The 16,156-nt window shown below is 45.2% G+C and overlaps 1 protein-coding gene across 4 annotated transcripts in view; it reads left to right on the forward strand.

Moving 5' to 3' along the window:
* Nucleotides 1-15,413, forward strand: part of VIT (vitrin) — a 37,036-nt gene extending 21,623 nt beyond the window's left edge. For 3 of the 4 annotated variants that reach the window (XM_061365840.1, XM_061365842.1, XM_061365843.1), the window contains 7 exons: nucleotides 1,643-1,690; nucleotides 5,394-5,456; nucleotides 7,912-8,059; nucleotides 8,247-8,350; nucleotides 8,843-9,069; nucleotides 11,104-11,617; nucleotides 12,274-15,413. In XM_061365840.1, coding sequence (XP_061221824.1) covers nucleotides 1,643-1,690; nucleotides 5,394-5,456; nucleotides 7,912-8,059; nucleotides 8,247-8,350; nucleotides 8,843-9,069; nucleotides 11,104-11,617; nucleotides 12,274-12,452 — 1,283 coding nt within the window. In that variant the 3' untranslated portion in view covers nucleotides 12,453-15,413. The remainder of the gene's footprint in view (nucleotides 1-1,642; nucleotides 1,691-5,393; nucleotides 5,457-7,911; nucleotides 8,060-8,246; nucleotides 8,351-8,842; nucleotides 9,070-11,103; nucleotides 11,618-12,273) is intronic. The other variant, XM_061365841.1, reaches the window with a different exon arrangement.
* Nucleotides 15,414-16,156: the final 743 nt, after the last annotated feature.

Below are 16,156 nucleotides of genomic sequence, written 5' to 3' on the forward strand. Positions count from 1 at the left end.
TGCAGCACATTTAAAATGGATACACTTCTTTCTACGATTTACTGTATTCACTCACTTTTCTAGTTCTCTTCCTTGTTTCAGCCACCATCTTTTCCTTCTGATTTCCCTCCGTGTTTATCTTTCTCATGTTTTTTTGCCATACTGATGTCACAGCCACTTCTTTTTTCCCAATCTCACTTTTTTCTGTGCTCTCCCAATTCACTTTGCCCCTGCAAAATCCAGCACCCACCTTTGGAGGGGAGACAGGGGGCAATATTTTCCTGAACTGAACAGCAGAGCAAACGCATTGCCTGCAATCATGCCAGTCATGACAATGCTCTTCTTATGTGACACCGTATATAGGGTGGGAATACCCTGGGATGTCAGACCTGCCTTCCTGGCAGGCTGAAAGGGGAAGAGCCCTAACATCTGGACTGAAGGATGTGCTGGCTAGTTCTCAGGCTAGCTGCATCTTGCCAGAGCAACAGGAGAATATAGTGCTGAGTCTTGTTTAAATCAAAATCTGAGTTTGACCCCACCTAATCGCTTGAGGCACCTTAAGGTCCCCCCAAAAGTGATTACAAATCACAAACTTCCCACCATGAATGATTCCTTTTCCTTCATCGCAGAACAAGAAGGAGAATACCCACAAACACGTACTTGCCATATTCCCAATGAATCCTTATCTTTTTTTCAGCGGAGGTTTTGGCAGCTCAGATGTGCTGCTTCCAAGCAGTCAATTTTTAATGATAAAAGGGAAACTCCTGAGGAAGTCCTTGCTTTCTTAGAAATGAGAATTGTGTTTCTTGATCCTACCAAGCGCGCATGCTGCTCTGCAAACAGCAGCTATCAGTTCTGCGGGTTTGGCGGGGCTCTCGAGGAACTTCCTCTCGTCAGCTCAGGTTAGCAAAAGGATGTGCTGGGAAAGCACCCTCCTCACCACATCAGTTGCCTGTGCAGCTTCTCACAGCACGCTCTTCAGAAGGTCCCATCTCTTCCAAGCTCTTGACAATGCACATTAGCTCTCTTGAAATCCCCCAGTCACCTAGCCCAGAATGTCTTGCAAGACAATTACTCTAAAGAGTTGCTGTGCAGTGTCTGTTTTTTAAGACTGCAACAGCTTTATCTGGCTGTAACCCAGAGCAAAACATCACTTCTTAGGAAAATTCTTCAACAGGCTCAAAACAAAGACACCTTGGGAGTTATTCGTGAAAGCAGCGATTCTGATGAAGTTTTCCATGTCGGATGAGCTGCAAGTAAAACATAGACAACTTCTTCGTGTTTGGATGGGATGAGGGGATAGAGGAATCCCTAGATGAGAGGTACTTGCAGATTTTCAGTGGAAAACAATCTAAGCCAAGCAAAAGTATACTCAAGTCAGTATATTTGCCTCAGCATCAATGCAATTTAAAGGAACAAGACCAAATCAGATCTAAAGACATATTTAAAATCATAAAAAAAGATTAGTGCTCTGGAGGCAGTGATACGAGGCTCCTAAATACAGCTTGAAATGTGCACATAAAGGTTTCCAGGTTTCTTTAGCTCCTGGTTGTTAATGATAATTCACTGTAAGAAATGACTTTTCTAAATTGAGTCAGAACTTTGTAATCTAGTAATTCCATTATTTTAAGTAATATTGTTTCTTCTCTTTCATGCATGAAAGCAATGGAAACAGACTTGTGGAAACCTGGATTGAGCCTTTTTGACACAGGTAAATATTTTAAACATCCAGTAATTAGTCTGGGAATAACTGGTTTCCATCACACATGGGAAAAGTTAAATCTATCCATCAGACCCATGACACTGCTGATAACAATCTCATTTTAAGGAGTAATTACAGTGTTTAAAATTATGATCAAAGTATGTCATTTACATCTTAGTAGTTAAAATTATTTTGTTCTTGCATCAGTCTCAAATTCCTGCCTAAAGCAGGAGCAGAACAGATGAGCTCTGGAAGAGTTGGCAGCTACACTGCAGCAAAGAGGTTCTAGCTGCTGAAATCCATTTGTAAATAATAAGGTATTTTGGGAATGCCATAGCTGGGACTACAGTCCAGAGTTGCAATCAGTGAAGATGACAACAGATTTTTCTGATGTCAATGTACTTAGGAAAGATTTTCAGGTAAGAACAGGAGGATTTAAGATGAGCTCAAAGAATAATAAAAATAATTGAATTTTTCTGACATTTTAGACTTAAAATTGGTAATATGGAGATGATAACATTTTTATAATTACTGATAAGTGAGGGGGAAAAAACCCCTACATTTGTAGCAGGCTCAAAGAGCAACAAGACCATGACTTGCACAACCCTTAATCAGGAGCAGTTACCAACTGCAGATTCTGTGTGTTCAGTACAGAACACATAGATGCCTTTCCTTTGAACATTTTAAAGCAAACTGCATGAACTACAGGCCAGTTCATGACAGGATACTCTCTCTCTTATGAGGGGCTGGACCATCCAATGTAAGATGTCTTTTCCATCACCAGTTTTATTGCTGAAGAGGGCTTTGCTGGTGGTCCTCACAAAGACCATTCCCTTGAACACTCTGCTTACTTCAAAGCTGAGGCATGACTAATCCTTGTAGTGGCTGTGATGAGCAGCATAGCCCATATGCATTAGCTTGCAAATACAGTGTCAGCAGCAGTGGCTGTTGACTCAAAATTTGCATCATCCCAGACAGGCACAGAGATCCCTTCTCGAGCCTGAGCCAAAGGGAGGAAGCGTTTCTGTCCTCTGTAGCTTAAGCCAGCAGTGTGCTTATTCAGGAAAAGCTACAGCACCAGGCCCAGGAGTGGAGAGGGGTATTTTAAGGCAGAAACTGACAGATTGCATTAAATGCAATGAGAGGTTGCGCATGGGGGAAGGGATGTTGTATTAATAGTTCCTCAGCAACTGAACTGCCTGCATAGACTACTGTGATAAAGTCTGATGAATTCAGATTGTCACTTCAAAGGAATGCTTTTTGGCATGGATGTAGTCACTGCTGCCTTACTTAAATGAATGGGAAGTTTAATCAGCATGGACAGCTGTGACAATCAGTGAAGGGAACTTTAATTAGCATGGAGTAGACTGGCCATGCAGTGAGTTGAAATTCCCATGGCAATAACAACATTAAATTGGACTGATGGGACAGGGAGGCCCATAGAGACTGACCACCTCCCCAATTAGTTGAGGAAGATTATTTGGTGGATGACATTATTGTTACACTAAGCACAAATCAGGCAGATGACCCACAACCTTCGAGAACTGGTAATTGCACTGGCAAGTAACAATGAAAAGTGCTGCATTGCCTACACTTGGGATTTCTATTGTGGCAAAGGTCATGTCAGCTGTATGCCTGGGGAAGGAATATGGATTTGATTGGATGCAGATAAATGCATGATAAACCTATGGATTATTTTCCTTATACAATTTAGTTGCTAAAATGAATGGCACATATTAATATCTAATTTCACCACAGTGTTAAATCCACCTACTTTCTGTTCTGCAAGTAAGGCAAGCAGGGGGGAACTGCACATATGGAATACCAAACCAGCACATGTGAGGTGTGTGGTGAACAGACTGCAGGATAAAGCATGGCTTTGGTCTGTTACTGAGGAACTGTTACGTGCACATGTAATTAAAGCCTATACTTGATCAGTCAGGAGGGCAAGCTGCGGGCCGTTTCAGGTTGTAAAGAAGAAAACCACAACCATTCTCATCTGTATGGCTGACCAAGGGAGACTATGTACAAGTCCAGCTCATTGCTTCCTTTCTCTCTCAGGTCACCCATAACTCATGCACTAGATAAACCCTCCAGAAGGCAGCACTGCCAGCAGAAAGAGTGAACTTGCCTCCAGACACCCTCTGCCCATGCACCAGGGGGTGGGCTTCATCAGGGAGCTATTTTCTTTCTTCTCAAGTTTAATTTGGCCTTTTGCCCCTTCCCCTTGAATTCCATCCACACCAGGCAGGCAGAAGGGCAAGATGGCAGGACAGGAGCGGGAGGGATGGCACCTTGTGAGAGGAGGGCTCAGCCTTGGTTAATGGGGCTGGACTGCACCACCAGCAAGCGTTCATGGGACTGCGCCTACAGGCATTTATACACAGGCAAAGTAAGGGCAAAGAGGGAGCACTGGCAAATCATACAGTCATATTGCTCTCCCAGGTTTGGCAGCTGTGGCTGCTGGTGAAAGAGCCAGAAGGGTTGGCAGATGTGAGTGCACAGTCCAGCCTCAGGCTGCAAGAAACACTTGGCCCTGTGGCCACTTCCTTCAAAGTATTCCTTCCATCATATTTAGGTGATCTCTGCTGATGTTCCTTTGCTGCCTGCTCTCTTCACATACACCAATGCCCTCATGGCTGACTGCTGTGGAAAGACATACTATTTCTATATCAATCTCATGTTACCTTTTTACTGTCTCTCTGTTGTCTTTCCTTGGTGTACCTGGTGATGAAGCTTTAAGGAAGTTTTTCATCTTTATTTTATAAAAATTCATAAGCAGTTTACAAAAATAGTAACCCATTCTGCTGCTCTTCTGACCAACATTTCCTCAGTGAGCATGCAGTTTGGGGCTTGCCTGATCATTGCTGTCTCTCCTGAGGATTATCCCAGCTAAATCCCCTTAATCTTGTCATGCTGTAGTGAAAAGAAACAGCTCATTGCCATTGCTCAGGAGGGAGATGCTGTACTGTAGGACTTTCACCAGACATTCGAGCCATGAGTGAAGTTCAGCCGCCAGCCTGATGATGCCCTGTGAGCTAGTGCATCACACAAAGACATAAACTCATGTTCCCAAGGCTGCTAAAACCTAAATATCTTAACTGGGGTCTCAGCTACAACCCATTAGTGACCCATGAGACTGTCTCCCACGACTTGACTGCAGCTCTCTGTTGACATTTGCCTTGTTTCTTTTGTGCTTTCCAAAGTAACCCAGTCCTCCAGGAGCACCTGAGGAGCTGTGGCTTGCGTTGCTTTCCCAGCTGTAACGTGGTGGGGTGAGTCGCTGCCAGTACCTTCCCCTCCAGACAGAAAAGCAACATGTTAAATCTATCACTCATTGGCTTCGAATGTTGTGCAGCTCATTGTAAGGCACAGGGGCAAAGTGCTAAAGGCCACCACCCCACAGCATGGCCACCAGCCTCTGCACCTGGTTGTACTTGGTACTGGGGGCACTGACTCGCAAAGGGGAGTCGAAGTTGGTGCTTGGAGAAATCTTGGTGGCACTTCTAGAAGTGCCTGTGCTCTTGTTTTAACCTAGAGGAGATGTAGGTGGTAAAAGGTAAGCTCTACAGATGTGCTCTCCATGCTTGCTTCCTTCCCACATCAATCCTCAGGCCAGGGGGACTCTGCAGCTATCCCATTGCCTGCTTCCTTCCAGAGCAAGGGCAGTCACCAAGCACACACTGATTGAGCCTTTCCTTCCTCTCTCTAGGCTTCAGTTCAAAGGAAGAATTGAATCCGAAGCCACCGGAGTCCATCTCCCAGGGGAACCCAAGTACGTACTTCAGACTTAATTTCATAATTAAGTAATACCATTCTAATAATTACACATTGCTAGAATGCATTCAAATTAAAATAGCAAAAGGCTTTCAAGAAAGCCTAAGAAACTTGAGCAACACATTTTTTCCTTGCAGAGGAACAGTGAGCGCTCTACACCGACCCCTCTCATACGCATAGTTGGGTTTTGCTTCTATAGGAAAGGAAATAACAGCCAAGATTTAGCTTACCTGCACAGGGAGATGGTGGCTGCTCACCGCTACCTCTTCTGGGCATTATCAGCTCCACCTTCCTTGGGCACAGATCTTCTTTCAGGAACTTTGATGGTACAGGACAACAAACCCATATGTTGTGGCCAGGGTTAGATGAGCAATTTGTCCATTAACTCATCTTTAGAGTGGAAGGAGAAAGAGGGAGCAAGCTCTGAGTGAAGACGTTGGGTTGTCTGCCACCTCCTCACGGGAAACCGCCCTGAGAGGGGGCTTCACCCTCCCACCAGCGCCTGGGTCCTCTCTTGCCCATCCTCCAGCGACTGAATGCTGTCTCTTGCAGGACTGTCATTTCAAGGTCTCTTTACATTAACTACTACTAACTACTGAACCAAATGTCTATATATTCCCAGGCACTTCTCCTAATACTTAGCAGTATTTTTTTCCTTATAAATCAAGAAGAAGAAAAGGGGAAGGATCTGCCTTATAGACCCAACTGCACCGCAGGAAAGCAGAAACTCCATGTAGCACAGACACAGGCAAGCACAGCTGTTTCCAGCAGTTGAACTGAGATAAGTCACACCAAAATTGAAACGCTCATCCTGTTCTAGGATCATAAAAGCTGTAATTCAGATCTTGCTTCCCTGCAAATCAGAAAGCACTCAGCTCCCTACAGAGCACCTTTAGCCGGTGCTCTTGCAGAGTCCTGCTAACGTTCCAGCGTCAAAATACTCCTGTTGCCTGACTCCTCCCCAGAAATTAAGTCTATATGTAAGTGTATGTAAATCTTCGCATGCCCGGAACCTGCTGACTAACAAACCCCCCACTTTCCACATATAGAGCATGGTGTAGCTCCCACTGAAGGACAAGAAATTGAGGAAAGCTTGGCTGTTAATTAAGGCATCATTTGTTGTGGGTTCCCGGCCTTGCGTCACGATCTGCTGCGAACGAACGCGGTTCTCAGTCACGCTTCTATAACTCAGCATTATTAAACCTAGAAAAACAGACAGCTACAGGAGAAAAAATTGAAGGTAATGAGATGGGAGGCAGTTGCATAAGCCAGTAAGAACAATCAGCGCTTTGTAGCCTTCGGGCTACCTAGTGATTAAAATACACTATTTTGGACAAACTGATTTCTATCACCAGACGGAAATCAAGAGATGGGGATGACCCGGACACCGGAGGGGGAAAATGTTAATTAGCGCTCTGGTTAAGCCAAATTTCAATCCCGCTCCTGGGTTGCAGTCTAACCGATGAATGTTTTACCGTTAACTTGCAGACACATAAAAGCAGGCTGGCAGTGATGAAGCCAGCATTCACAGAAGCACAAAGATGAGGTTCATCTATGTCATTAAAGGGAAGAGGTTGTTTGGGTGCAGGCACAGCTTTTCTAGAATATTGTTTTCAGACCAGAGAGGCAACACAAAACTGCTGCTGCTGCACACACAGGTACAAGCCCAGAGCTACATGCAAAGAGTCCCCACTTAGTCTGAACACAGCAAGTGAATCGTCATCCCCCCTTAGCTCCAGCTCAGAATGAAGTTGTTGAATGATTTGCATTCAAAAGTGCAGAGTTGCCAGGACTGCTGTCAGCAGCTCCTTGAAGAGACCCCACAATGTCCTTTCCGCTGAAGCATCCTCGGCATCACACATTTTAGGAACTGAGTGGGTCTTCCCTCCCTTCTGAGCAGCATTAACACAGTACGTAAGGAACTAACTGCTCCTGTTACATCCAGTATACCAATTAAGTCCACAAAAGCATAACCAAGGAAATCCCTGTAGTCAGTGCTCTGCAGGTGTCCAGACCACAAAATCCAAGTGTCATGTCTGGCTTTACAAAATCTCACCACCTCTAGGCTGCGAATAAAGGGGGCTGAGCCGAAGCCATGGCTTTGAGGGAACATGGTATGAGCCAGCTTGCTCCTGCGTGGCTGACCTTTCCTCCCTAGCCTCCAAACATGGTACTCCCAAACCTCACCCTTGGGAATGGCTTCTGGCCCTTTTATCACACAGACAGGATTGGATGTTGTATGGGAGAAAATCATGCCAAGGACTTCAGTTACCAAAGAGCAGCACAGACTTGAGCCCCCAGCTGTGACTTGTCCTTGTCAAAGGCCTTTTAGTAGAGCTTGCACAGCAATACACGTCACTGGATGCAGGCTTTTTAAGCTTTTGCCCCTCACAAGAAGCACAGGTATCAGAAAGGACTAAAAGTATTCTCTGTGTTTCTGTGTCTCTCCTCAGATTGCAAGATTGATTTGTCCTTCTTGATGGATGGGAGCTGGAGCATTGGTAAACGCCGTTTTCAGCTCCAGAAGCGGTTCCTTGGTAATGTGGCTCAAGCCCTTGGCATCGGCAGTGCTGGCCCTCTGATGGGCATTGTTCAGTATGGGTAAGAGCTTCTCCCTTTGCCACAGGGCCCAACCACACACTGGCAGCTGTAGCTCTGCAGCTGACACATGCTAAAGGTCTCACTCCATCTTGAATTCAGGAGCCAGGTAGCACAGAGAGGTCCTACAGCTTTTGTATTGTTACAAGTGAACCAGAAAACTGACAGCTGCTCTCATTTCTTCTTTCAGCGATGACCCTTCCACAGAGTTTAACTTAAAAACTCATACCAACTCCAAGGACCTAAGAAATGCCATCGAGAAAATCCCACAGAGAGGTGGACTTTCCAACGCTGGTAGGTGATGGGGCTGCTTGCACATCCTCAGCTCAGGGAGGGCTCCAGAGCCTGAGCTGTAGAGAGCCCACACCTCCCTGAGTGTGGAGGCTGTGACTGAACAGTGCTCAGCCCTCGGGCAGGGCTGGAGAGCAAGTACCACTCTCCATGACCTTCTTATGCTTGTCCAGGGCACTGCGAGTACATCACAAGTGGACAGGATTCACCTTTCTCCTCAAGAGCAGGGATCCTTGTTTACTCAGCTTGTCATCCTAGCCCCTGTGGGACACAGAGAGCAGATGAATGGGCTTCAGCAGAGGAGGGCACAGGAGGCATTGGCACTAACACCAGCAACCTTCCCTCCTGCTTGCACAGCCACTGAAACCACTGAAAACCCAGCTGCTGGCAGGGCTCCAGAACTTGAATCAGTTCTCTGCCCACCATTTCATGAGGTATTATCAGGCAGAGTGCTTCCAGACCTGTAACTCATCCTCATCTCCTCTCTTATTCCAGGGAAGGCGCTTTCATTTGTTAACAAAAACTTCTTTTTGGATGCTAATGGAAACCGAGGTGGAGCACCAAATGTGGTTGTAGTGGTGGTGGATGGGTGGCCAACTGACCAAGTGGAGGAGGCCTCCAGGCTTGCCAGAGAATCAGGGATCAACATTTTCTTTGTCACTGTTGAAGCAGCTACTGAAATTGAGAAGCAGAACGTTATCGAACCAAACTTTGTGGACAAGGTACTTCCTGGGCTGGGCTCTGGCCAGAAGCTTGACTCTGACTGCATTTTCCAAGCTGTTTCCTTCAGGGCATCTCCCTTTCCTTCTTACCACTTACGGTTATTTCTTGTCCTACTTATGCTGTATTGAGGGCTCTTGTATGAAGAGCCAGGCAGCAGTACTGAAGTCAGAACGGGGATGAAGTCAGTGAAGTTCTGGTTTGAGGTGCATCATGGACCAAATGGCTTTTTCCTGACTAAACACTGGCACAAACCTGCAGCCATACTGAGGTGAGAGTTTTTCCACATACACAGCGGCATGACAAAGCACAGTTGCAGCCTGAGCTTTCCACAAGCCGTCTGCTGTGCATCTCTCACCCAGTAAAGGCTGAGATGCCCTGTCAACCTAATGCCAGCGTTGCATTTACAAACATCCCATAGGTGCAAACGTCAGGATGCTCCCAACACAGGCGCACCCCAGTTGTTCGGCTATGCTGGGTAACTCAAACATTTTGTTTCCACTGTTGACCTGATGCAGGTTAATTTTCTCTTACCTGTTTCTGCTGCTGTGTACTTTATGGTAGCACTTAGAAAAAGAGTAAATCCTTGCCATGTGCAGCAAAAAGAGAGAACACAAGCCTTGAACAATTTATATTTGGCACCAATGGTTGCTGTCTGCTCAACAGTGTTTCAGGGCAAGCTGGCACCCAGTTATGGCAGGAGGTATCTACCGAGTGCCAGACAAGGCTGGGCTCAAGAAAGCAGGGTCGAGTTAGCTGGTATTTTCAGAAAACAGATGCCCATCTGGGCTGTGTTGCTCTGCCATGAAATAAATCTTCCATGAGTTCCAGAGCTGCTCCAGCGAGCTGTGCTGTCTCTGGGCAGCATTTAATTGGATTGTAGTCTTATTTCCATTTAATGTATTTAAAAGAGCAAAGCTACAGGGAGTCTCTGCAAACCTGCCAAGGATGCAGCAGAAGTGGGAGTAGAGTGGGGTCAGAACAGGAAGGTGAAGAGGGAATGGTGACTTGATATTGCTGTATTGTAACACTAAAACAGCAGTGACACAGTAAAAACAAGAGCAGGACATGGTGAGGAGCCCAGACTGGTGGGAATCCTAGCTCCCTTGGATCTGTTAGGCAACATGCACGTCAAGACCAGGCACTGAGAAAACAGTGCCTCTGTCTTGAAACACTCTCTTGAACACTTGAAACACTTTCTTGAAACACAGAGAAAGTTGGTAGATAAAGCCTGCCTTAACAAAATACTCTTACCTGGAGACATAAGCATTAGCACTTAAAAGCTGCTAAAGCCAAGGACAATGTGATCCAGCTTGTCCCCCACTACCCCACAGTGGACTTCTTCCACTCCCTCTTCTGTGCCACACCTGATTTCTACCCCTGCTCCCCTAATTCCTACTAACCCTACAGAAGACTCCTACAGATCTGCTCCCCACAAACACTGAGTTATAAAGACTTGTTTTACTACGTAGCAGTGCCAGCATAACCTTTATGGGCTTTCTGCATTTTTACCAGAATTGCCTGGGTTTTTGTTTAGAAGAGTATGGACCCAAGAGTAACCCAGCTTCAGTGCCAGGTTTCAGGTCAAGGCGGTAGGCCTTGTCAGCAGGCAATGTTTTCCTTGTTGCCCTGAAAAACAGGAGCTGAAGCTGCCCACTGGCAAACGTACACGTTCCCAAGATGCCCACTGGAGCCACAGCAGCTCTGTGATCTGGATGGTTTTTCTGTGAGCAATATAACCCCTCTAAAAAATCTTGACAGGTGGCAAACTCTTTTACTACATTTCTTTTGCTACTAGAATATGAGCTGCATCCCACAGCTTTAAAAAAAGGCAGGAGAAACTGCCTCGTTACACAAGTATGTGTGATGTTACATTGACATAATTTCCCAGGGAAGCAGATCGTGACTGGAGGAGAGGTCATTTCAGACTCCAGCACTCCTCTTTCCGGGAGCCTATATTTACAGTTTAGGTGCATACCCCAGCTGAAACAGGCAGACCAAATTTCCACAGCATTCATCCTTGTGTTGCCTTGCAGGCAGTGTGCAGGACAAATGGTTTCTACTCCATCAATGTGCCCAGCTGGTTCAGCCTATACAAGGTGGTGCAGCCCCTGGTGAAGCGGGTCTGTGACACCGACCGGCTGGCCTGCAGCAAGACGTGCCTCAATTCGGCTGACATCGGTTTCGTAATCGACGGCTCCAGCAGCGTCGGCACCGGCAACTTCCGCACAGTGCTGCAGTTTGTAGCCAACATCAGCAAGGAGTTTGAAATTTCGGACACCGACACCCGCATTGGGGCTGTTCAGTACACCTATGAGCAAAGGCTTGAGTTCAGCTTCGACAAGTACAGCACGAAGCAGGATGTGCTGAGCGCCATTAAAAGGATCAGTTACTGGAGCGGTGGGACCAGCACGGGAGCAGCCATCAGCTACGCCACAGAGCAGCTGTTCAGCAAATCCAAACCCAACAAACGGAAGATCATGATTCTCATCACAGATGGCAGGTCTTACGATGATGTCAGCGTGCCGGCCATGGCCGCTCACCAAAATGGTAAGCTATTCTCTGCCACCTGCTCTCCCCAGGTGCCCCAGCACCAGAGAAATGCAGTTTGATACAATTGCAAGACACTGGATGAAACTTTGTGCAGGAAAAGTAGCATCTTAGCCTGGGGTCTCATTGAGCTCTAACAAGACCAGCATCTGTTTAATGACTTAATGAGGAACTTCAGGAAAAACTAAAAGCAACAACCAACCAAACAAAACTAACCCAGTGACAAATCCAACACACATAAATCTAGCAAAAACCAGCTATGTCTAGGAGATGTCAGTGGATTTCTACTTAGGTAGACCAGAAGCCTCCTTTAGCTTTCCAGTCAGGACAGTCATGTATCTTCCAACACAACTGTAAGGTATTTGCATCGGAACAAGAACCTTTTGCTCAGGAGCCTGTTGTTCAGACCCAGAGCAGAAGCTTGACTGTTGTTTCAACCCTTCTGCTCTTGGCAAAACATAATCCAAAAGTACAAACTAGACCCTTCCTCCAATTGAAAATACCATTTTCATGCAGACAGTGAGCACTCAACTCACTGCCCACATTTTTGTGGCCAGTTATGTCTTATTGTAACTGTCTTTGTACCACTATTGGTCTTGCATCAAATTTAACACAATGATAACTTTTTTTGCTCATTCTAAACTGTTTCTTTTCAGGAGTTATAGCTTACTCCATTGGAGTTGCTTGGGCAGCCCAAGATGAACTGGAAGCCATCGCAACAGACCCCGATAAGGAGCATTCCTTCTTCGTGGATGAATTTGACAACCTCTACCGCTTTGTTAATCAGCTCATCCAAAATATTTGCACAGAATTTAATTCCCAGCCACGGAACTAATGGGCTCAGGCAAGGCAGGACCCGTGGGCACCAAGCTGAAGGCACACCAAGTGCCACAGGAGTAATGCCAGCCCCCAGTTCAAGAAATACTGGAGGTGTTTTTCTCTGGCACTTTCTAGTCAGCAAGGTTCATTGCAGCTCTGTCCCTGTGCATGATAGCGCTCTGTTGATCATATTTTTCTTTCTTTGTGGGCTTCAGAAATTCTGATTTGGATGGATAGCGAAAGAGGCAGTAAAAACACAGTGAAAATAACTGGAGCTGTTTGAAAAGCTGCTTCCAGTCTAGAGCCCTGGCTTACCCAATTCCCACCTTTTGGCACACACAAGCTCCTTTAAAAGCACCACTTCCCTCCTGAAGCGTCCAGGTTCCTTCAGAGAGCAGCCTCAGCTGCTGCAGCAGAAGCACCTCTGTGTGGCACTGCCCACCAGGTGACACCCAGGTCAGGGCTGAAATACCAGACACTTTTTTTGGGGGGAAGGAGGGAACACAACTCAAATTTGAGTACCTTCTTAAGAGCAGGCGCCCTCTCCATACACCTGTCTTGCCAGTAGGTTAAGCTTCAGCTAGTGTAAATTCAAGCGTTGAGTTTTATCCAGACTCAGAGACTGGAAAGCAAGTGAGAGGAACAAGTCAAGCTGTGGGACCCTGCAGTCATGTCAACCCCAATAAAGCCCAATATCCACAAAGCAGACAACACGCAGAAACTGCAATCTAGTCTCCTACAGCACTGTATTAGTATTTGATTTTGAAAAGTGCCTTTTCCCTTTAGCTCTGTTGCTCCACTCTTGTACGTCCCAAGGCCTGCAAAACCACAGGAGAGCTGCCAGGACAGAGGATACACTGAGAAAAATTGTGGGTTTAAGTTGCTTGCAATCAGAAAAGCATTTGAGACCCACTGCTCTGTTGTTTAACCACAGCTCAGAACAGCTTACAGCAGTCTCTAGTGTGAGGAGAGCTATTCGAAAGCCATTAACAGGATTTAAGAGGGAAGTTCTGAATTACACACTGGGAAAAGCAGCACTACAAGCATTTACAGACACCCTTTTTCAGATTTGGGATTGACTTCTGTTTTATGGATTGATTTCAAAGTGAACCTATGACAGCCCTGGACTGTTCAAAACATACAGTTGTTTCCGAAGGGATGAACTAGCCATATCACTGGTCAGTAAGGGAGGACTGACACGTTAAAAGGGTCAAAAGAACTGCACTTTAATTAGGAAGCAGCCGTTACTGGTAATGTTTCCACCCAATATAATATGTTCATTGAGCAAAATTATGGAAGGAAAGGGGTGGAGTTCCAGAGCCAATAGAAATGTGCATGTTCATGTACCTTCTGGAAGTCAAAGCCACACCACATCAGGCTTGTGGAACTAAACACAAACTGGGAAGGAATTAAAACTCATATTTCACATCTTACTCACAAAGCAAGCTTTTAATAGCATTTACAGTTTTAATAGCCATGACCCAGGATGTTTATTAGTAACATAAAAATGTTAATTGAAGTGAATTGCCATAAGGGAGACTCCTTTCCAACAATAAAAGTAGCACAATTGGTACGTTTGGAAATAGAACTGAAGCAGCCCCAAAATTACCCATTAAGTAAGCACAACACAAACTAATGAGAACGTTAGGAGTCTACATGGTCTCCCTGATGAGGTAACATAAGCCAGGCTGTGGCCCTTTCTAGAGGGCCCTTCAAACCAATCCTGCATGAAACAGTGGTTTTACACAGGGAAAGTTCAGATCTTCCTCTGAGAAGAAAAATTCAGTTCCAGCTTTTACTGACATCATCAACACAACAATGCTACCCAGACAGAAGACACAGGGCACTTCCAAAACAAAGACATAAAATATATTTGTACGCAGAGTTTCTAATGCTAATCTGTGCTGCTGCACTTCCACAGTGATAGCTTCTTGGCTTCAAAAAAGTAAAGATAAAGGATAGAGAGCAATGTAGAAGCAGAGCAACCCTGATACCCCCATCTCCTGACCCACCTCCCTCACTACCATTCGATTGGAAGCATCTTTCTCTGTCGAGAAGGGACATTACATGGGCTGGACAAAACTCAAATGTATAAACTATACTTCCTGAGGACTTCAGTTCAGACACAAGATTTGTTGTCTGAAAACCTGTTTGGTTGGGGTTTAACTTGGGGCTAGCTGAGAAAAAGGCCGAAGTCTTAACTTTCAGCTGCTCTTAACACTGCTTTCATTTTGAATGCAACATTATTTTCTTCCATACTGGCTGTACGCATGGAGCATGGAAGATTGGTCACTCTGCAGAGACTGCCCAGTGTTTTGTTTGTGCTCTGCTGAAAGAGCAGCACAGAAAGCTGAGGGATTAGGAACAGTCAGAGACACACATGTGCTTTAGGATACACATTTTAATTTCTTCTGAAAGCTTGTATTTCAAGCAATGATAGTCAGCTTTCAAATGCTCTTTCACAGGGAAGTTCCACAGCTATCTTCTGTGTCAAGCATTTATAAAGGGCACTTCAGGGCTTGTTGTTGTTTCAATCTTAAAAGAACAACTATGGCACTTGGTTGCCAAAGTGCATTTTTATTAACTCCTCAGGATGACCTTGAAATTGTTAGATCTAAGTGTCAAAGTGGTTTAATGTTTATTCCAACTCTCATCTACACTTAGATGTCATAAACACTGCAAACTTAAGTGTATGCCCCAAAACTTGTAAGCATGCACCCATTAACAAAAGCAAGCACAGAACACTCCTCTCAACCTTTACCTTTCATAGTAATCAAAATACTTTCCATCTTCTAAAGTCTCTAAATACTGTTTTATTAAAAAAGCCAAGATAACTTACATATAAATATTCATAAATATTTGAAAGGGTGTATTTGTTTGAAGCAAGCAGCAGAACTCCTGTAACATAAACAAGCTGTTCTGAACTTATCAACACAAAGTGCTGTATCTTTTGCAATAAAATTGTCCCAAAGGCAAATGCAGTAGATGTTATTTTGTATGTGCTTAAAAAATAAGCACCAGATACGGTCCATGCTGTTTTAGTTTCCAAAATACAGCTGAGGTTCTTACTAGATTATGGAAGACCTAGAAAAGTTGGTAACACCCCAAGTGTTTCAATGTTGCCTTTTTATTACATGATCAACTGAGAAAAAAGCTTAAAGTGAGCTAGCAGAGGAAGGGCCACTAAATTACCTACCACAGGAGTCAGTCACTGAAGCAGTGTAATGGCTGAAAGACACTAAATCATGTATTTTCGCAAGTCTGCATGTTTGCTAGTCTGCAGATAAGATCACATCTTATTTGGAACCAGACTTTGTTTAGAAGCTGAAAAAAACCAAACCCCAAACCCAAACCATAGTCTCTACACAATTTCTAGATGCAGGGATGAATCAAAAGAGGATCTATATGCCCAGACACTTGATACTGGGCCACTCAGTTTCAAATGCCTGACTAGTGTGGTGAACCTGCCTCCTAGCTGAGGCACCCAGAAAAGAACGGCACCAAAGGGTTGGACTTGGAGGCCAGCAGCCAGCCATGGCTGGAAGCTGGCTGAACTAGTCGCCAGACACATAGCCAAAGTGGGTTGTCTAGGCACCCTCTCCCCAGGAAATATGCATCTTTGCATTCAGAAGCTTGACTGGTGGCGTATCACTGCTCAGCAATCGCAGTGCATAACACCCACCTGGAAATAAATGCTGACATCCATGGATGTTCTGGAAG

This window comes from Neopsephotus bourkii, unplaced genomic scaffold, assembly GCF_033783945.1.
Source record: "Neopsephotus bourkii isolate Nb327-2 ecotype Australia unplaced genomic scaffold, CSIRO-AGI_Nbou_v1 NB_1292, whole genome shotgun sequence".
Classification (NCBI taxonomy): domain Eukaryota; kingdom Metazoa; phylum Chordata; class Aves; order Psittaciformes; family Psittacidae; genus Neopsephotus; species Neopsephotus bourkii.